Below are 20,767 nucleotides of genomic sequence, written 5' to 3' on the forward strand. Positions count from 1 at the left end.
AGGTATTGCACCTTAGTTTTAATTTGTATTTGCCTGAGAGCTAGGGAAGTTGAACATCTGTTCATGTGCTCAGTTGCCACCTATATATTCTTTTTATTGAAGTTGTCTCTTCAGATATTTTTTTCCACTATTTCTTTCTGTTGAGTTTTGACAGTTCTTTACATATCGTGGATACAAGACCTTTGTTTGATATGTAATTTTTCAATACATTCTCCCAGCCTGGGATTTGTTTTTTCAAACCCTTAACAATGCCTTTCACAGAGGAAAAGAGTTTTTGGGTGTCATACCTGAAACATCCTTGCCAAACTCCAGGTTGAAGATTTTGTGTTATTTCCTTCTACAACTTTTACAGTTTCACGTTCCTGGCTTATATCTAAGATTCATTTTTAGTGGGCTTTAGGACAAGGTGTGAGGTTCTTTTTCTTTTAGATGCACGTCCAGTTGCTCCCACACATATGCTGAAAAGCCAGTCCTTTCTTCATTCAGTTGCTTTTGCACCTTGGTCCAGAACGAATTGGTCATATTTTGTGAAACTAGTTCTGGAATCTTCCCTCCGATTTATTTAACTGTGTGTCTGTTGCTTCACCATTGTCACACTGACTTTTGTTTACTGTAGTTTTATAAGTTTTCTATGAGATAATGTGACTCCAATTTTATGCTTCTTGTCACAGTTGTTTTGGCTATTTTAGTTTCTTTCACTTTCTGTACAGGCTTTAGAGTCAGCTTGTTTATACCTACAAAACGAAAACGTGCTGCTGGGATTTACATTGGAATTGCATTAAAACTATAGATAAATTTAGGGGGAACGGATATCTTTACTACGGTCAATATTCCAATCCATGATCGTGGTATGTTCTTCCATTCATTTAGGTCTTCTTTTATTTCTTTCCTCAGTGTTTTGCAGTTTACAGAATGCAAATACTATGTGTCATTTGTTAGATTCACAACTAAGAATCACCATCATTTGTGAGTGGTACATGGTATTCCTCTGTTAAGTTTCATTTCTCCCACGGCTGTTTTACTAGTATATAGAAATATGATTGATTTTGTGCTGTAATCTTGTATCTTGCACTCTGGGTAAATTCACCTACCAGTTCTAGGAGATTTTGGTGTATTTGTGTGATTTCAACAGAGACAATCAGCTTGTGAATTGGAACAATTTTAATTTAGTCTACTGATATGTGCCACAGCATGGATGAATTTCCAGAGCATTGAAGCAGAGGGAAAAATAGGCAGACACAAGAGGTTACATATTGCATATTTATGTGTATAACAGGCTCTCGTAAACAGCATTCTAACCTATAAGCAATATAGAGAGGAGATCAGTGGTTGCCTAAGGCTGGATGTGGATGGTATGGATTAACTGGGATGGGGCACAACGGAACTTTATTAGGTGATGGGAAATGTTCTCTTTCTTGACTGAGGTGGTGGTTACATGGATGGTAGCATTTGTCAAAGTCCATGGAACTGTACACTTAAATGGATACAGTTTTGTTTGCCAGTGAAACCCCAGTACAACTGATGAAGAGAAACCTTGACTGTTAGTTTCATTTGGAGGAACTCAGTTTGCAAATGAGCGAACACCCAAAACGTGGACCTCTGATCAGGAAAATATTCAGGGCTTTATCAGTCATTGCAATGTTCTCCTTGTGGGCAGCAAGCAGGGGAGTCTCGCCAGCCTCTGCAGGTCTCCGAAACCCGGCCACACACAGAAGAACAAACCGTGCTTTGGACAAGAATGTGAAACTACAGCTGAGGTTGGACATTGGGAAAGCCCTTCTGCATTGATTCTTGCCCTTGTCCTTGTCCCTCCTGCCTCTGAACCTTGTGCTTGGCGCCCTCCCCCCCAGCGTGTTGGGAAAGGAAGCAAGAGGAGGAGATTTGTGAGGGTGGCCTGATCCCAGGGCTCCTCCTCTGTGTCCTGATTCTGGGTGCTGGGACGCCTCAGTGTCCTAGAGAGCTCCAGAGACAAGCTAAAGATCATTTGTAGCTGCTGCCTTCCTGAAAGGCCCATGATTATCTGGCTCTCAGCTCTCTCAGATTCCTGGCTAAAAGCAGTGCACTGCTCATAGTGAAGCTACATCTTCCCACATCTTCCCTCCCTGCTTTCAGAAGGCTCACATTCGCCTAGACCTGATCTCTGATGCCTTCTCTGTCCAGGCTGCCTGAAGTAGTCACATGCTCTAATCCCTCCTGTTTTCCGGAGGCCTCCTGCAAATGAAGACTTCTATGGACAGCGTAGGGGAGTTCATTTGCTTCACACCCTCATCAACTCTTGTATCCAGTCTTTATCGTTTTCTTCTTTCATGTGGTCATTGGGTGTGTGCACCCCAGTTCACTTCTTGAACTTTGTAACCCGTGGGTAGGTCACCCATTTCAAAATAAATTGCATGTATTTCCTGAACCCCATACTACGGCAGCTGGCCTGGAAACGGACTGTTGTGACACCCTCAGGTGTGCGAGTCCATTTCTGATGAGGATGCTGAAGCGTTGGTCTCTGCAGGACACAGGAGTGAGGATGTGCCAGGAGGCTGGGTGGGAGTGGCAGGCCTCAAAAGCCCATGATGAACCTCAGGGGCAGGGAGGCCGTGAAGGGTGGGGTGCTGGCTCAGTGCAGGGAGATGGGGAGCTGTATGGGTTGCCCAGGTGGTCAGGAGGGTGGGTGTCTGCAGAGAGGGTTGAGAGTTGGGGGTGTCACCCCACGACACTGTGAGTCCCTCGAAGGCAGTGGCAGCAGACTGCAGTGGGCAGAGCACACATTTGGCCTCAAAGCGTCCTGGGTTCGAGTCCCAGCACTGCCCCCTTCCTGGCTGTGGGACGTGGGACAAGTGTCCTCCTTCTCAGATCCACAGTGTCCTCATCCACGGAATGGGCCTGATCATCACCCCCCATCAGGGCTGTCTGGTGAATGACGTCAAGGCCATATGAGTAGTGGCATGCGAATATTCAGAACGACTTTATACATAATGGTCAGTAACTGGAAACAAGTGAATCGGTGAGTGCTTGTCCGTCAACAAGTGTCCCAGGAGTCACAGGGCACAGGCCTGGGCTGGGGAGAATGCTGCGGGAGCTGCCAAGGTGCACGCACACCTCACCACGGCCCCGGCACATAGTAGGGCCTCAGAAAACACTTGCTGAGCCCTGTTGTGGGCCTTTGTGGTGGGGAGCCCATGGAAGGGCTGAGGTTGTGGCCGGGAGGGAGGCCTGCCTTGGTCTCATGTTTGCCCTGTGGGTGAGGAGGTCGGCCGCCTCCCAGGTGACCATTCTCATAGATTCAGGCCCCTTCCAGGGGCAGGTTTCTGGGCGACCCAGGGTCTGTCCGCGATGCCCAGGGCCCTCCTTCATCCCTTCCCACCCTGCTCTCAGCACTGCTCCCTGCACAGTGTGGGGGAGCAGGTCCCAGGTGAAGACAACCATGGGGAAGGGGGTGGAAGGGGAGAGTGCTGCAAGCCTGGAGGCCCGGGGAGGTGGTGCCTTCCCCAGCGCCCTGTCTCTGAGGGCTGCTCTCTCCTCCTTTCTAGATGAGCTGCCTTATCTCAGGTGCCCTCTGCACACAGTGCTCCAGCTCATCCCTGTGGCTTGTGGTGAGTGAGTACCCCACCGTTGTCCATGACAAGGCAGGTGCCTACTGCCTTCACAGCAGGGTCCTGGGAGGTCCCAGGGCAAGGGAGCCAGAAACGTTCCAGTGTCATTTATCATGCCAGGGCTGGGTTCCCAAATCCCGGGCCGTCAACCGGGAAACCTGCACCCGGAAGGGGCCTGAATCTCTGTCGGAATCAGAGTGTCCACAAGGCCAGGCATCAAGCCCGCAGCCAGGGAGGCAGAAATCAAAGCAGCAACAAATAAGGCAGAAACCCGTGTGAAGCCTGTCTTTAGGGGAGGAGGGTCCATACAGAGCCTGCTTCCTGGGGGTGCGGCCCTGGCCGTGCCTCAGCAGGTCTGCACTAGGGGTTCAGTGCTCTGCTGCTGCTCTCTTGCAATCGTTACTACATTTTGAGCCAGGTGACCGGAGTTTGTCTTCCACTGGCTCTGGCAAATGATGTAGCTGGGTCTGGGTCAGGATCCGGGTCTGGCTGAGGGAGCGAGACCACTTCTTGGGGCAAAGAGGCAAGCGGGGGGTGGGAGGGTTGGGCGGGCTTGGGTCCTTACACTACTCTCTCCTTCCTTTTAACCTGGAGCCTTGTCCTCCAAGCTATGGACGTCACTGGGGGACCCAGAAAAGCCCCAGACGGCCCCTTCCTGCTACGGAGTTCTTCCCAGGGTTCCAAAGTGTCTCTGCCCTCACTGTAGTGCACCTGGGGAATGAAAGTTCTAGACTCCGCCCCCGGAAGGGATCATGCAGCCCTTGAAGACACAGAGAACTAGGCTGGCCTTGGCCTCGCCGGGAGAGCCCCGCTTCCATGGAGAAGAGCCCCGGAGCCTCCCAAACGGCCTCGGGTCATGGTCACAGGCAATGGGCTGTCCAGGTCTGCCTACAGCTTTCTTTCCCTGAATCGGCTCTCCAGGCAGTAATGGCTCCTCCTTCTACCTGCTGGAGGGCTGAGAGTGTCACTGTGAGGCCTACCTCCTTGTCCTTAAGGCTCGGTCTGAGGGAGGAGGTCCTGAAATGGTGTGGATGATGAGGGAAGGATTCCAGGACAGCGCCTCCAGAGATGCGGCGCAGGTGGGTCCTAGGGGATGTCTGTGGATCCCGTCCCTTGGTGGGAGGGAAGGTGGCACCAGCTCACGGCCCTCCACCCCACCCCTTCTCCTGAGGACCCCTACTGGCATTTAACCGGGGCCACACAGTGTAGGAAATCATGAAACCGTATGGACCGGAGCCCCTGGAAACTCTTGGCCTCCACACGCAGCTGGCATCTCCGCGCCTCCCAGTGCCTGACCCAGCCACACCCGCCTGCCTTTTAGGGAGAGGCGGCCCCCGCCTGTCCCAGAGGGCCTGACCACCGGCCACTCAGAGCCTCACCTGCCCAGGAAAAGGAGAAGACGTCCGACTGATTTTGCAACTTTAATGCAACACTGATACCCAAAACACGACAGCACGACAAAAAGCACACAGGGAAGCAGGAAGGGCAGAGAGCGCGTCATGCCGTCTTCCACGGCCGGGGAGCGGCTGCCTAGAGTGCCCTGTCGGGGAGGCGGCAGAGGAGGCACTCTGGCTCGGCAGGGGACTGCTGCAGCTCCTCAGCGCTGCCTGGAACCGGGAGACACAAAGGCCAGAACACAAGGGTCAGTACAGGTGAACCGTGAGGGACAGGAAGGACAAACTGAGTGTCCCGTCAGGCTCTCCTCGTTCCCCCACGACACCCCAGGCCTTCCCCTGACTCCTCCCACTCCCTCCACACCCCATCCTTCAGAGTCTCATCTAATGACCTCCAGTCTTACTGAATCCAGGAGAAGAAGCTGGCACTGGTTCTGGCGGCGTTTCTGGTCCGGATGGTGGAGCTGGTGCTGGGGCCATCGAGCATGCTGGTGCTGGCCGCACCACTGGTGCCACTGCTGACGCCAGCCCTCCAGGTGCCTCTCCTGTTGGCACGGTTGCTGTTCAGAATGTACTGATGGTATCTGGCCCAGAAAGCGAAGGGGATCCTGGACCAGGCGTCGCCAAAATCTCCGTCCTCATCCCAGGTCAGGAGCTCGACCTGTATGTCGTCCCAGCTCCACCGGCCAATCAGAGCTTCCTCCCCGATGTTCATCTGGGCCCTCATCTGGGCCCTGGCATGTTCCTCAGCCATATCCACATCCATCGTCTTGAAAGCATCATCCACAGCCTCCAAGAAATGAGCCCTCCATTCCCGGGGGTCTCGGTTCTGATACTGCGGTGGAAGAACAGCAGCCGTGGGAACAGCTACCCCACCTCGCTCAGCACCTGCTTCCTGCCATACGCCTTCCTGAGCGCTTGGCAAAATCACGATAGAAACCCACACGACTGGAATCGGGCTCCCATTATTCTGCGCCAGACCTGGGATTTCGCCCCACCCACTCACTACGTCTGTGAACTTGTGTCAGTGACTTAGGAACCTTTCTGGGCCTCAGCCAACCAACGAGGTATGGGAAACTCCAGCCAGAACACAGGCTCTGCCTTACCTGGGCGATGAATCTCAGCACCCTCATCTTGCTGGTCTCGTGGCGGGCACGCAGGCCCCAGAGGAACTCATACTCAGGTGGGCTGCTATTGGGGATCTTCTTGTATTCCAGGTACCTGCGTGAGAGAGGAAAATAAACTTCTGCTTCCAGCCAGGCAGACCTGTTGCTGCACCAGTGGCTCCCAGGTGGCCCCTTCCCAGCCCCGAGGCTGCAGCCTGGCTGCCGCAGGAGGCCTGCCCTGGCCCCGCAGCCCTTGCCTCTCTCCCACGCTCACTCCCAGGGGTTTCCGCCTCCAAAACTGAGGTGCTCACACCCTTAGGCCACTGGTCCTGCCCAGTAGGCATATGGAGGTGCAGGGGGCACGTGTAGGGTATTTGTTCATAGGAAGGCCACGAGTTTTGGGCCCCTTGTCACAATAACCCAGGTTCCTGTTGCGTGTGCTGTAAACAGAGGAGCCATTTCTTCAGGCCCCCTGCTCTGAGCACACCCCACCATGGGGCTCGTCCATGGCCTGGCTGAACCCTGGGACAGTCCACCCCAGAAAATGACTGTACGGGAAGAAACAGTCAACCAAGAGCAGTGGACTCCATGCATACTCTCGACCATCTCTGTGTGTGTGTGTGTGTGTGTGTGTGTGTGTGTGTGTGTGTGTGTGTGTGTGGTGGGGGGGGCGGGGGGGATTGGTGGTGAACATGCATATGGGCCTGTGTGAGGGCACACGAGATCTCCAAGCACCGAGGATGGGGTGGGCCTGGGCTAGAAGGTCGGTGGGGCTGGGCTCCAGGCCCAAATGGGCCTTATCTCAGCCTCGGCCATGTCAGGCTTCCACTCTCTGAGCCCCAGGCTCCTGAGATGTAAAGCCGGGGACACTGCCAAGAGGGCAGGTGCTGAACGAGATGTGGGCTGTTCCACCCAACCCGGTGCTCGCAGTCAGCATGTGCTCCCTTTCCCCAAGCCTCCCTGGAATTGCCCTCCCCCCAACACTCACATTCCCCCCCACCCCACACTCACACCAGACACCCATCCCTCTGGTGTTAAGACATGGGCTGGGGAATGGCTTCCTCAGCCAGAGCAGCACACGAGGAAGGCCTGAGTGGGAGGCAAAGTGAACTCAGTCGATACTCACTTCTGCTTCACAAAGTCCTCTGTAATGAGTTTCCTCAGATCGCCCAGGAATGGGTGCCTCACCCTGAGTGCAAGGAAAGGAACGCATGACTAGAGACAGTGGCAGTGCCCGGGCTGGGCGGGAGCACTCCCAGCAGGACTGAGAGCTTCCCAGCCTGTGGGGTGTCCCCATGGACGCCTGGGCCGGCAGCAGAGGCCAGACGGCCACTTGTCAGCGATGCCCCAGGGAGGGGTTTGACGGAGCCCCAGGTCCGATGGTTTCTCTTAGTTCTCATCTGGGAACAGGGAAGGCACACGGAGCAGAGGGGGTGCTCAGAGTTCAGGACCGTTTCCCCACGCACCCTGGTGGGACCCTTTGCGCTCTACCTAGTCCAGGACGCCACGCCCCGCAGAGACCACTAGGCCACTGCAATCCCGGGGCCTCTTGTGCCCAAGGACAGACACACTGAGGAGTGGGAGCCGAGAGACCCCAATCATACCCGGGGCGCAGTCCCATCTTGCGTAGTGCCTCCCAGAGGACAGCTGCGAGGGGAGATGAGGTACAAGAGTTTAGCACACGGAGGTGAGACGGCGGGCAACCCCCCAGCTGCAGGCCCAGCCACTCACCCTCGCTGGCACGGTTGCCGTTCATGAAGATGACGCCCAGGATCACCAAGAGGAGACTCAGCCTGGGAGTGTCCTTGGTCCTGAAGGTGTAGAAAGAGGGAGTCTGTCCAGCAGCCATTTGCCCGGGGGGACCACAGCCGGCTCACTCAACTAGCCTCTCCCAGATTGCTGGGCTACAGGGCACTTCCTCCCACTCTGCATGGCTTGCGCTACCTGGTCCAGACAATTCATTCCTCGGCCTGAGACTGAGTCCCTTCATCCATCAAATGGGGATGCTAACACCTCCTCCCACGGCTCTGCCGAGGATGGGGTTAGGCAGGGAGCAAACGGTTGGCAGCCCTGCGTCCAGAGGCACATCCAGACCTTCCCTGGCCTTTGCGCATTGCGTCGGGAGCACAAGTCCACTGGAGAGCACCCCCACACCCCCGTCCCCCTCCCGAGGCCCACTCTGCCAAGCCCTGGCCAGGACCTTAGCAGGGAGAGGCAACCAAGGAGCTTGCTTTCCTAGGAAGATGGCGGTGGGGAAGGGTGGGCAGGGGCGAAACCCGGAGAGCAGCAAATCCTCAGCCCAGGCTACTGGCCCTGCCAGCCCTTAACTGCTCAGCACTGCTAACCCTGGGTGGGAGCCGTGCTAGGCCCCCCAACCTGACTTTCCCGTTTCTCTGAGAGGAGCGGGGAGGCACCACGAAGGAAGGCCACCACCCTCCTGTGCTCTCTCACTTTCCCAGGAGGCGGGCTGACGAATCCCGTGTGCAGACAAGAATGTAGAGGTGTTCTTCCTTGTCGATTTCCTTCAGGTGGATCCCAAACTTCTACATGGGGGAGAAAACAGAATGTGAGACCAAACATCCATGCTGGGTGTCCTGCAGGCAGTCACTCAATTCCCCGTTAGAACTTTTCCTCGGCGGGGAGCCCCAAGCCCTGGGGGAGGAGGAAGAAGAGGGGCCGCAGAGGAAGTGCCCTGTGGGAGCACTGACGCTGACTGAGACAATGGGATCCACCTCAGGAGACCACAGACACTCAGAGAGCACGAAGCGCAAGAAGGAGGGAAGGAGGCAGGCAGAGGAAGCTCCCAGGTGGAGAGGCCGGGGAGGGCTTCCTTCCAGAGCACGTAGTCCTGCCCTTGGGCCTCGAGGGGATGCAGGGGGCAAGGGTTCCCTGCGGGCCCTGCTCCACAGAGCTGCCCCCGGCCCCGCACCCACCTTTTCCAGAGTGTACGTCGCTCGTTCAATGATCTCAGGGAAATGTTCGTCGTATTCTCGGATGACATCCTTCAGCATGTCTGCAGGAGGGGAGGGGTGGGCAAAGCACCGAGGCTGAGCAGGGGCCACAGAGCTGCAGCCTTTCTGTCAGCCCTGCTGAAGGGAGCACGCTCAGGACCCCACACCGTGCAAATGCAGCCATCAGCCAGGCCTGATGTGTGTGTGGGGGGGGGCACCTGATGGGAGGCCCACAGGGCAGGGTTGTGGGTGGGGGGAAGGGCAGAGCTCAGGGAGGGGGCACAGGTTGCCCACCTGAGCGCTTGATGGGGATCTTCTTGTAGTCTTTAATCATCAGATATTTCACCAACTTATTTGCCTGGAGAAGGAGGGAGCACACGGGGAGACCAAGGCGTGGGCGACCTCAAAGAACAGCCCCGCAAGGGAGGGGAGGAGCGAGATGGGGGAAGGGCAGGCTTCTTACCCTCTCTTGCAGAAGGGTCACATTGCGGGGTGGCAAGCACAGTACGTGCCTTGAGGGTACCTGGGACCTCAGGGCCATGGGGGGCCGAGGGGCCATCTGAGGCCGCACAGTCGTCAGTGGGGGCTGCGATGCCCTCCAGGTCGGGGGGACCGCAGGAGGCTCTCTCTCCTCCTCGCTGCTCTCATATTCGTCATCCAGGTGCTTGGACTGTACCATTAGACAGAGGAGAGACTCAGGGCTACCAGGCTGCCCGTGCAAAAGCACCTGGCACACATCTTAACCAGAGCACGTACTTGGAGATAAGGGTAGTAGGAACAACGGATGACACGTGCCGAGTGCTTACTAAGTGCCAGGCACTGAGCCAACCTGCTTCTCCCTCCGGGCCCGAGGGTAGGGACTACGTGGAGTAAAAACATGCTAGTGAACCTGTCTTGGAGAAACATGCACAAGCTGAGAGCAGAGGGGAGGGAAGGAGAGGGGAGGGGACGTGAGGGGAGGGGAGGGGAGGCGGGGAGGGAGAGGAGGAGGCAGGGAGAGGCGAGGGCACAGAAAGCAGGGGAGCAAGGGGGGCTGGGGGCAGCACGGAGGTCTCACCTTCTTTGTCCTCTTGCCTCCCATCCTGGCCCAGGGCTCCGCACTCTGCTGAGAGGTGGCAGCTGCACCCTCAGGCTCAGGGATGCTCGTGGCCATCTTGGCCTTGGCAGCAGCTGCTGCCACAACATTCTGAGGCTCCACCCACCGAGTCTTGGCGAGAGCCTTCCCAGACTTGGTCGTCTTTGGCCGGGTGGCTGCCCCCTCCCCGGCAGAGGCTGCCTGGGGCCCCCCGGAGGCAGCACTGGGGCCCTCTGTGGCAGCCTCTTGGGCCGGGGCAGGTCTCTTGGGGCGTGGGAAGGCCATGCCACTGACACCTGCCGGCTGGGTGAAATCAAAGACATCGTTCTGACCCAGGAAGGCTGTTTTGGGCCGGGTGGCATCCATCTCACTGGCACGCGGGGCCTGGGAGAAAGCACAGGCCGTACTAGGGCCCTCGGCAGCAGCCTCCTGGGCCCGGGAGGATGTCTGGGGCTGCGTGGACCTTGCTGGAGCCCCTGGGGTGGCCATCTCGCTCTTGACTAGCGTCTGGGAGCTGTGCGGAGAAGCAAGGCTTGTCTCAAGGGTGGCTGCCTGAGCCTCGGCAGCGGATGTCATGGGCTGGGTATCGCCTCCTGAGCCCTGGTCTGTGGCCACTGAGTGGTCAGCGACCACCTGATGGTAGGTGGCACGGGCAGCAGCAGCGGCGGCCCGAGCAGCTTGGTTAGAGGAGGCGGCCCGGGCTACGTTGGCAGCACGGGCAGCCGGCTCGTTGGCAAGTGTTTCTGGATCCATCCGAAATGCCTCCAGCAGAGTCCTGGCCAGCATAGGGTTTTCAAGTTCCCAGGGCTCATTCTGCAAGACCAGGGAGGGGAGGGCAAGGCAGACAGCTGTACACACTCGCCCTGTGCTGGCCAGCCCCCGGCCAGCCCCCGGACCCTCCCAAATCCCGCTTTCTCCCAGCAAGAGAGGGAAGGTTTGGTGAAGCTGGGCAGTCCTTCCCCATTCAACTCCGGCCTTCACCCACCCCCTCCTCCCATCCTCCCTGACGTCGCAGGAGGGAAGGCCCAGGGCTAGCAGGTGGCCGACAAGGGGCCTCACCGCTAAGATGCGAAAGCCTGGACCCAAGCTCCCAAAGGCTCTGAGGATACGGATGTCAAGGCTGGTGAGGGCTCCGTAGCCTCCAAAAGCACCAAATTCTTCATAGTCGTTGCCTTCAACCATGTCTTCCTCCCCGACTTCATCACTACCCTCGTCCATGTCTTCAACGTTGTACCCTTCAGATTCTTTGCGGTAGCTTCCCTCAGCCATGCTGGGGGTCCCAAGGAGAAGAGAGCTCAGCCTGAGAGGGACGGGGAGGCCTCTTCAGGGGGAGGGGGCGGGACCCAGCAGGAGGCCGGATCTCTCAGGAAGTGGGGGGCTGCAATCATCAGGTTACCAGGCAGTATAAGGTCGGGGTGGGTGGGGGAGTGAGGGCTGCTGGGGTAGATTCCCTCAGAGACAGAGCCCCAAGAGAAGGATAGAGGAGGTCGGAGGAGACCCTACACTGAAAGGGGAGTTTAGGACAGGCAGGCTCCCCGGCCCAGCGGCTGGATTTGAACAGGGGGTGCACTGGCGGGCTTGGGTCCAAAGAGGCCCATAGGAGATGCGTTGAGAGAGGGAGAAATAAAGCGCCTGAATTTAATGCCTGGAGCAGGGGGCCAGGACGGTGGGGAGGAGATGACATGAGAGGGCTGAGACAAACGGGGACCGCTGGAAGCTCTGGGAAAATGAATCCCAGGGACCCTCTAAGTGCCGGTGGGGGGGATTCAGCTGATTCAGGTCTAGGTTGGGCTCATAGAGGAGCGCTCAAGGTGGATGGGGTGGGGGTCTTCGGGCTACGTGAGGCTCGAACTGGAGCGCTGGAGGTCTCAGAGGCCAGGACTGCAACTCCAGGAAGGGGGCAAAACGTTCAGTTCCACTGGGTTGATCTCAGAGTGGTTGGGGTGGAGGTGGGGCCTCCGCTCTAAGGAAGCTCAGCACGGAGCACACGGGTCTGTTAAAGGGGTTCGGATGGTGGGCTCCGGTGTAAGTGGGGCTCGGATCGGGGAGCCTACGTCTGGCGGTGGTGGAGGGGGGCGGTTCCTATCTAGACCGCGGGGTAACGGGGTTCAGGTTCTGCGTGCTTGGGCTTTGTTCAGATCCAGGGGCGGGGGATTGGGTACAGGGAGGGCACAGCGTACCCTCGTTCCACTCGCTCTTCCCCGGTCTTGTCTGGGGCTGGATCCTTACCTTCCCTGGGGCTCCAATGGCGTCCGTCCTCAGCACCAGGAACCCCGCAGCCGCGCCCTCGCCTACTGCTGCCAGCACAGCAGCTCCGACCACCCCGCCCCTTTTCTCCGCGCACTCCCCTCCCCGCCGCGCGGCTGGGCAGCCGGCGCATGCGCGGACCCCTCCAGCCGGCCCGCTTTCCCAACAAAAGCCTTTCCCACCAGGTCCCCTGTGCGCATGCGATTCCGCCAGTGGGTGGGCGGGGTGGGGGGCGTTTTCTCCTTCCCGCCAGATTCCCCTCACCGTTCCCCACCTCCTCCTCCGCTCCCCGGATCGCAGGCGCGGGCACTCACACCCTGTACTGTGGTTCCAACCCATCCATCATATACCCTCAGTCCCCCGACTTTTGCACAATGCTTCTCAGCCCTGCCCTCCCCCTTGCCTCTAAGCTCCTCCAGTGTGGTCTGGAATACACTGAGCCCTGCTTCCCCAGCGTGACCCCTAGGTCACCAACACAGAGGTCTCTAGCCCAGTCTGCAACTGCAGCAAGAGAAATGGAAATGGCGAGAGGACACCAGTTCCCTTTGTGTTCCCCTCCACTAACCATCTCTAGGGCCCCCAGACACACTGGGAACATCTGCTTCCCCAGCCACTCTTCATGCAGCTTGTGTGTCACAGCCTGAGCTGTGCTGGGCATTATCTTCCTCTCACAGCAGCCCTGGGAGGTGGATGTCAGCATCCCCATTTTACAGATCAGGAAGCTGAGGCACAGACAGGCACATCGCACGAACTAGACGAGGCCACAGAGCCAGTAAGTTGAAAATGCAGAATTTGGGCCGGGGTCTCGCTGACTCCAAAAATCCATGTTCCGTTAGCACTGGCCCCGGGGACTGAGGCACCCTCCCTTCTTCAGTTTGCACAGCAGATCCACCCCACCTCTCCTGCCCTGTCAACATCTGTCCCAACAAGCCAGCTTTCTGTTCTCTGAGACCTAAGCTCACGCTCTGCATTCCAGGGGGAACAGGCAGGAGCCCCAGGCCCACCCCTTGCCTGCTCTATGTGGGTCCATCCAGGTGTGAGAATCGCTCCTTGGGGTCCACTCCCTGCTCCGACTGTCAGGCCTCTTCGCTGTGAGTGGCACAAACACGCTGCCCCTGAGGACTTCCTGGTGCCCACTGGAGCGGCCAGGACAATCAGGCACTTGTGTGTCTGAGCCATGGCAAGCCCTGATTCAGAGTAAATGTTTGGCCTGGTTCCTTCCACGGCTGGGGCCTGGGGCAGCTGTGGTCCTGTGGATAGAAGCTGGGCTGGACTTCCGAATTCCAGGGACGGAGTGTTGGGCCAGTCTGTCGCTAGCTGTGTGAAAGCCCGCTTGGGTCACTGGACATCTCTGAGCCCGGTTTCTCAATATGCAAAATGTGAAGCAAAAGGAGGACTTACTGGGGTCCTACCTAAGGACACACATGCTCCTACGCTTCCAGAATGACTGGAGAAAATGCTATGATCCCATGTCAGATTGCACTTCTATTTTTTTTTTTTTTTTTTTTACAAAAAAACATAGTGAACTTTTATATTCGTTTTTATATCAGCCTCCCCAGGCTGTCCACCACTGTGTCTGACTGGAAGCTATTGCAAGGATCAGAGCTTTTACTCTCCAGTGACCAACATCAATTCTGCCTGTCTGGATGGCTTTCCTCAGCTGTTGCATAGCAACCTTCCCTGTCAGCTGCTTGTGTCTCTCAGCCCTTCCTGTGCAACACGTTTCTGTGGGACGTGACCAGACCTTAGAAGCGAAAGCCTTGACGAACCGCTATATGCTAATAGAAAATGCTATGTTCCCATCTCATTTTGAAACTGCTTTTTTTTTTTTTTACAAAATCCGTAGTGGACTTATATTCGCTTTATTTTATTTTTTATTCTTATTTTTTCTCTTTTTTACTTGAGATATAATTGACACATAACATTATATTAGTTTCGGGTGTACGACATCATGATTCAATATTTGTATATACTGTGAAATGATCACCACAATAAGTCCAGTTAACATCCATCATCACACATAGTTACAATTTTTTATGATGAGAACTTCTGTTGTATTCGTTTTTATACCAGCCCCTCTATATGCTAGATGCTTTAACTATATAGGCTAATATGCTTACAACTCCTAAATCTACAACCCCAGTTCGAGCTTCAGCTTTGAGATCCAAATCCATATATTCATTCGTCTACTTGACATCTCCACTTGGATGTTTCAAGGGCTCCTCGCAGTGAGTCTGTCTCACTGTGGTATTGCTATATCCACCCCTCCCACACACTCACGTCCCCCATCTCGCTTGTTTTTAAAACTCCCATCTTCACAGTCTCAGTAAATGGCACCATGATCCGCACAACTACTCACTCTAGAAAATGGAAGTCAGCTACCACCACTGCCCTTTTCTCATACACTGCACCCAGATGGGAAACCTCTGCAGCTCTCCAGGGCTACCTCAACTGTGCAGCTCTCTCCCCTCCATTACTCCCAGAATATTCTAGTCACATTGGCCTCTTGGAATTCTCAGCTCTGTCTCCTTCACTTATTCACCTCTGTTTGTGTTCAATCTCCCTGTGCCACAGCCTGTAAACTGTATCCCGGCAAGAAGTTGGGGAGAATTGGGCAATCCTGGGGATCGCCTTTTTAATTTCCCTTATCTTGGGGATCAATGTCCTGCGTGGCTCGTGGAGCCACGACGTAAAGCTCTATAACTTTTTTGGTTTATAGATATTTAGGTAGCAGAGCACATCGGATTCCTGGTAATTCATCGTGGCTGCAAGTATAAGTATCCATCCTGGTTTTTAATTTTTTTTCAGTGACCCTTATGCTTTAATATGTATCCAAGTTACTATGCACAGTTAATGCATAATGTGCATTCATGATATTTTTCCAATTTGCTTCCCCAGGGTTTTACTTTTATTCCTAGACATGTATAAAACCAGAAAATATAGAATCATTAAGAGGGACAAAGATAAGAATTAGAGGACACTTCTCATAAGGAACAATGCAAGTCAGAAGAAAGTGGCATACCATTTTAAAAATAGTGAAACAATAATTGTCCAATCAGAATTGTATAGTCAATGAATATCTTTTTAAAAATGAAGTTGAAATAAAAGTTTTTCATACATACTGAAGCTGAAAAAATTAATCATCAGTAGATTTACCCTACAAGAAATGTTACAGGATGTCCTTCAGGCACAAGAAAAATGACTGTAAATGGAAATATGGTCTACATAAATGAGTAAACAATAATGGAAATGGTAGATATGAAAGTAGATATAAACTATTAATTTTCACATTTAAGAATATTTTATTAGTTATGATGTAAAGCAAAAATTCATAAAGCATTGTGGAGTCATAACTTATGTGGAATTAGCTTCTTGGAAAATAATAGCACAAGGATGGGGGAATATAAGTGTATGTAAGATTCTAAATCTACATGTGAGGTGGTACAATATTACTTGGAGGTACATTGTGATACATTAAAGAAGCATGAACTATAAAACTAACGTATCTATCCAAAGAATTATGGCTAATAAGCCTATATGGGAGATAAATGGAATCATGAAATGCTCATTTAATTTAAAATGTTTTAAAAGAGAAAAAATAAAACAGCAGATGAGAAAATAGAAAAAAATTAACATGACAGCTTTAAATCCAACCATATCAGTAACCATATTAAATACGATTTGTTTAAAATTGGACTCCTTTCTCTTTCAAATAGTTTATTTTTTAGTGTAGCTTTAGGCTCATAGCAAAATTGAGAAGAAATTACAGAGCCATCCCATATACCTCCTGCCCCCACAGAGACAGAGACTCTTCCACTGTCAACATCCTGCACCAGAGGGGTGTACTTCTTACAATCAATGAACCTACACTGCAATATCATTATCACCCAAAGTGTATAGTTTACATTAGGACTCATTTTTGCTGTTGTACATTCTATGGGTTTGGACAACATGTAGCCACCACTACAGTATCATACAGAATAATTTCATTGCCTCCCAAATCCTCTGTGCTCCACATATTCATCCCTCCCTCTCTCCTAATTGCTAGCAACCACTGATTTTTAAACTGTCCCTATAGGTTTGCCTTTTCCAGAATGTCATATAGTTGGAATCATACAGTATATACACTTTTCAGATTGGCCTCTTTCACTGGGTAATATGCATTTAAGGTTCTTGAATGTCTTTTCAGGGCTTGATAGTTCATTTCTTTTTAGTGCTGAATAATATTCCATTGTCTGGATGTGTCACAGTTTGTTCATCCATTCGCCTACTGAAGTACATCTTGGTTTCTTCTGAAGTTACAGCATTGTGAATAAAAGTGCTATAAATATGCATATGCAGGTTTTTCTGTGGACATAAACTTTCAGCTCATTTGGGTAAATACCAAGGAGCATGATTGCTGGACTACATGGTCAGAATAGGTTTAATTTTATAAGAAACTGTCAAACTGTCTTTCAATGTGGTTATATGATTTTGAATTCCCACCAGCAATGAAGGAGAGTTCCTGTTGATACACATCTTTGCAGGCATTTGGTATTGCCAGTGTTCTGGATTTTGGCCATTCTAATAAGAGTGTAGTGGTATCTCATTTTTTAAATTTGCATTTCCTTAATAACATACGATGTGGGGCATGACAAATTGGATTTTAAAGGGATCCTGCTATATGCAGTGTACATGAATCCCACTGTACATATAGGTTAAAAGTAAAAGTATGGGAAAAGATATATCATGATACTAATAATCCAAACAAGGCTGTAATGGATATATTAATATCAGATAAAGCAGATTTCAGAATAAAATGTATTGTCAGGGATAAAGAGGATCATTTATAAGAGGATTGTTTATATTTATGATTGCCTAAAGAGGCCAATTCATCAAGAGAGCATAAAAATTCTAAATGTTTATACACCTAAAAACGGAATTTAGAAATATATGAAAGAAAGAAAAATCCAGAATTAGGGTCAGAGCTTTGTCTTTTCTCTCCACAGTTGAACAAGTTGACAAAAAACATCAGTAAGTGTATAGAATGCTTGAAATGCTATCACTCAAATTAATCTAATTAACATTTTAAAAATTTTATTGAGGTGTAATTGATTTACAGTGTTGTATTACTTTCAAGTGTACAGCAAAGTGAATCTGTTATACAAATACATATATCCACTCTTTTTTAGATTCTTTTCCCATATAGGCTATTACAGAGTATTGAATAGAGTTCCCTGTGCTATACAGTGGGTCCTGATTTGTTATCTATTTTATATATAGTAGTGTGTATGTGTCAGTCCCAATCTTCCAATTTATCCCTCCCTTCCTTACTCCCTGGTAACCGTAAGTTTATTTCTATATTTGTAACTCTATTTTGGTTTTGTAGATAAGTTCATTTGTAGACTTTTTTTTCAGATTCCACATATAAGTGATATCATATGATATTTGTCTTTCTCTGTCTGACTTACTTCACTCAGTATGACAATCTCTAGGTCCATTCATGTTGCTGCAAATGGCATTATTTCATTCTTTTTATGGCTGAGTAATATTCCATTGTATATATGTACCACATCTTCTTTATCCATTCCTCTGTTGATGGACATTTAGGTTGCTTCCATGTCCTGGCTATTGTGAATAATGTTGCAATGAACACTGGGGTGCATGTATCTTTTCGAATTATGGTTTTCTCTGGGTATATGCCTAGGAGTGGGATTGCTGGATCATATGGTAGCTCTATTTTCAGTTTTAAAAGGAACCTCCATACTGTTCTCCACTTTAAGGGCACTATCTGTAACAAAAAAAAAAGAACACACATTGTTTTCATATGTACATGAAAATTTACCATGATAGACAATATTCTGGGCCATAAATACATCTTACAAATGAAAGAATTAACATCACCTAAAGGATTTTCCTGAAGGACAATGAAATTAAATTAGATGTAAATAACAGGAATGTATCTGTAAAATTCCCAAAATATTTGCAAACGATATAACATACTCTTCAATAACACATTGGTGAAAGAAATAAAAATGAAATTTAGAAAGTAATTTGAACTGAATGAAAAGTGAAGTACAACTTATTAAAATTTGTAGGATGCACCTAAAGCAGCCCTTAGAAACCAATTTATAGCACAAAATGCTTATATTTAAAAATCAGAATTAAATCAATCATTTAAATTTCAATATTTAGAAAAAAGAATGCAGATACAATTAAAACCAAAATAGCAGAAGAAAGGAAATAATGGAAAGTGTAGCAGTCACTGAAGTAGACAACAAAAAAAAGAAACAGAGGAAATTAAAGAGATCAAATCTGATCTTTAAGAATATCAGTACAACTGATAAGCCTCTATCCAGAATAATCAGGGAAATAAAAGAAAGAAAGCATGAATTACCAATATCAAGAATGAGAAAATTAGTGTTAATTATCTCACTAATATTAAAAATTTATGTTAATATTCAATAACTTTATTCTAATCAATGGAAATTTATACAACAGAAATAATCAAGAAAATGAAATTTTAAATACCATTTCCAATAGCAAAAATACCACTCACAAGAGCATAAAAAGAAGAATTATATAAGGGTAGATGTGACAAAAGCTGAGCAACATTTTACTTGAAAATATTAAGACATTGATGAGAACAATTAAAGAAGACCTAAATAAATAGAATATATAGTTCTAAATTCATATGGAAATACAAAAGAATCCAAATAGCCAAACAATTTTAAGAAAGAAGAACAAAACTGGAGGTAACACACTCTCTGATTTCAAAGTACACTACAAAGCTACATTCATCAAAACAGTATGGTACTGGCACAAAAGCAGGCACATAGATAAATGGAACAGAATAGAGAGCCTAGAAATAAAGCCACAGTTATATGGGCAATTAATCTATGACAAAGGAGGCAAGAATATACAATGGAGAAAAGGCAGTCTCTTTGATAAATGGTGTTGGGAAAACTGGACATCTACATGCAGAAGAATCAGACTGGTTGATTTTCTCACACCATATACAAAAATAAACTCAATGGATTAAAGACTTAAATGTAAGACCTGAAACCATAAAACTTCTAGAAGAAAACATAGTCAGTACGGTCTTTAACATCACTCTTAGCAATATTTTTCTGGATATGTCGCCTCAGGCGAGGTAAACAAACATAAAAATAAACAAATGGGACCACATGAAGCTAAAAAGGTTTTGCAAAGTGAAGGAAACTGTCAACAAAACTAAAAGGCAGCCTGCTCAATGGGAAGAGATATTTGCAAGCAATATATTGGGTAAGGGGTTAATATACAAAATATTTATAGGACTCATACAACTCAACATCAAAAAAACCCATTTAAAAAATAGGCAGAGGACCTGAATAGACATTTTTCCGAAGAAGACATACAGATGACCAACAAACATGAAAAGATGCTCAATATCACTAATCATCAGGGAAATGCAAATCAAAACCATGATGATATATCACCTCACACCTGTCAGAATAGCTATCATCAAAAGACAACAAATAACAAGTGTTGGCAAGGATGTGGAGAAAATAAAGGGCCCCCTGTGGACTTTGGTGGGAATGTAAATTGGTGCAGCCAATGCAGTATGAAGCTTCCTCAAAAAATTAAAAATAAAAGTACCATACAATCCAGTAATTCTACTTCTGGGTATTTTTCCAAAGAAAAAAGAAACATTAATTTGAAAAGATATATGCATCCCTATGTTCATTGCAGCATTATTTACAATAGTGAAAATATGGAAACAACCTAAGTGCTCATCAATAGATAAATGGATAAAGTAGGTGTGGTATATATACAATGGAATATTCAGCCATTAAAATGAATGAAATCTTGCCATTTGCAACAACACGGATGGACCTAGAGGGTGTTACATTAAGTGAACAATCTCAGACACAGAAAGACAAATGCTGTATGATATCATTTATATGTGGAATCTAAAAAAACAAAACAAATGAACAAACAAAACTAAAGAGAAACAGAGTCATAGATACAGAGAACAAACAGGTAGTTGTCAGAGGGGAGGAGGTTTGGAGGAAAAGAGAAATAACTGAGGGAGATTAAGAGATACAAGCTTTCAGTTACAAAATAAATGAGTCACAGGGATGAAATGTACAGTGTGGGGAATATAGTCAATAATTACATAATAGCTTTGTATGGTGACAGATGACAACTAGACTTATTGTGGTGATCATTTTGAAGTATATAGAAATATACAATCACTATTTTGTGTACCAGGAACTAATATGGTGTTGTAGGTCAATTGTACTTCAAAAAGAAACAAAACAAACAAAATCATGGAAAAAAGAGATCGGATTTGTGGGTACCACAGGCAGGGTGTGGGGAGAGGGGGAATTGGATGAAGGCAGTCAAAAGGTACAAACTTCCAGTAACAAGATAAACAAGTACTAGTGAT

At 49.7% G+C, this 20,767-nt stretch overlaps 1 protein-coding gene and 1 non-coding gene across 4 annotated transcripts; both read right to left on the bottom strand.

The window, feature by feature from the left end:
* Positions 1 to 4,992: 4,992 nt before the first annotated feature.
* Positions 4,993 to 12,446, bottom strand: LOC132482318 (melanoma-associated antigen D4). 3 transcript variants are annotated; one of them, XM_060087562.1, is made up of 13 exons: positions 12,340 to 12,446; positions 11,170 to 11,380; positions 10,093 to 10,923; positions 9,499 to 9,705; positions 9,330 to 9,393; positions 9,018 to 9,097; positions 8,536 to 8,627; positions 7,816 to 7,895; positions 7,689 to 7,731; positions 7,211 to 7,273; positions 6,085 to 6,199; positions 5,383 to 5,813; positions 4,993 to 5,191 (listed from the first exon to the last, which is right to left on the bottom strand). In XM_060087562.1, exons 2-13 carry the CDS (start codon positions 11,377 to 11,379, stop codon positions 5,182 to 5,184), a joined length of 2,226 nt encoding a protein of 741 aa, XP_059943545.1. In that variant the 5' UTR covers position 11,380; positions 12,340 to 12,446; the 3' UTR covers positions 4,993 to 5,181. The 3 variants fall into 3 exon arrangements, with proteins under 3 accessions (XP_059943545.1, XP_059943548.1, XP_059943546.1); XM_060087565.1 differs by having other exon boundaries at positions 5,371 to 5,813; XM_060087563.1 differs by having other exon boundaries at positions 11,170 to 11,410.
* On the bottom strand, positions 6,446 to 6,574 carry LOC132482811 (small nucleolar RNA SNORA11). The gene has a single exon (XR_009530977.1). It is a non-coding gene; the product is annotated as a small nucleolar RNA SNORA11 (small nucleolar RNA).
* Positions 12,447 to 20,767: the final 8,321 nt, after the last annotated feature.

The sequence above is a fragment of the Mesoplodon densirostris genome, chromosome X, assembly GCF_025265405.1.
Source record: "Mesoplodon densirostris isolate mMesDen1 chromosome X, mMesDen1 primary haplotype, whole genome shotgun sequence".
NCBI lineage: Eukaryota > Metazoa > Chordata > Mammalia > Artiodactyla > Ziphiidae > Mesoplodon > Mesoplodon densirostris.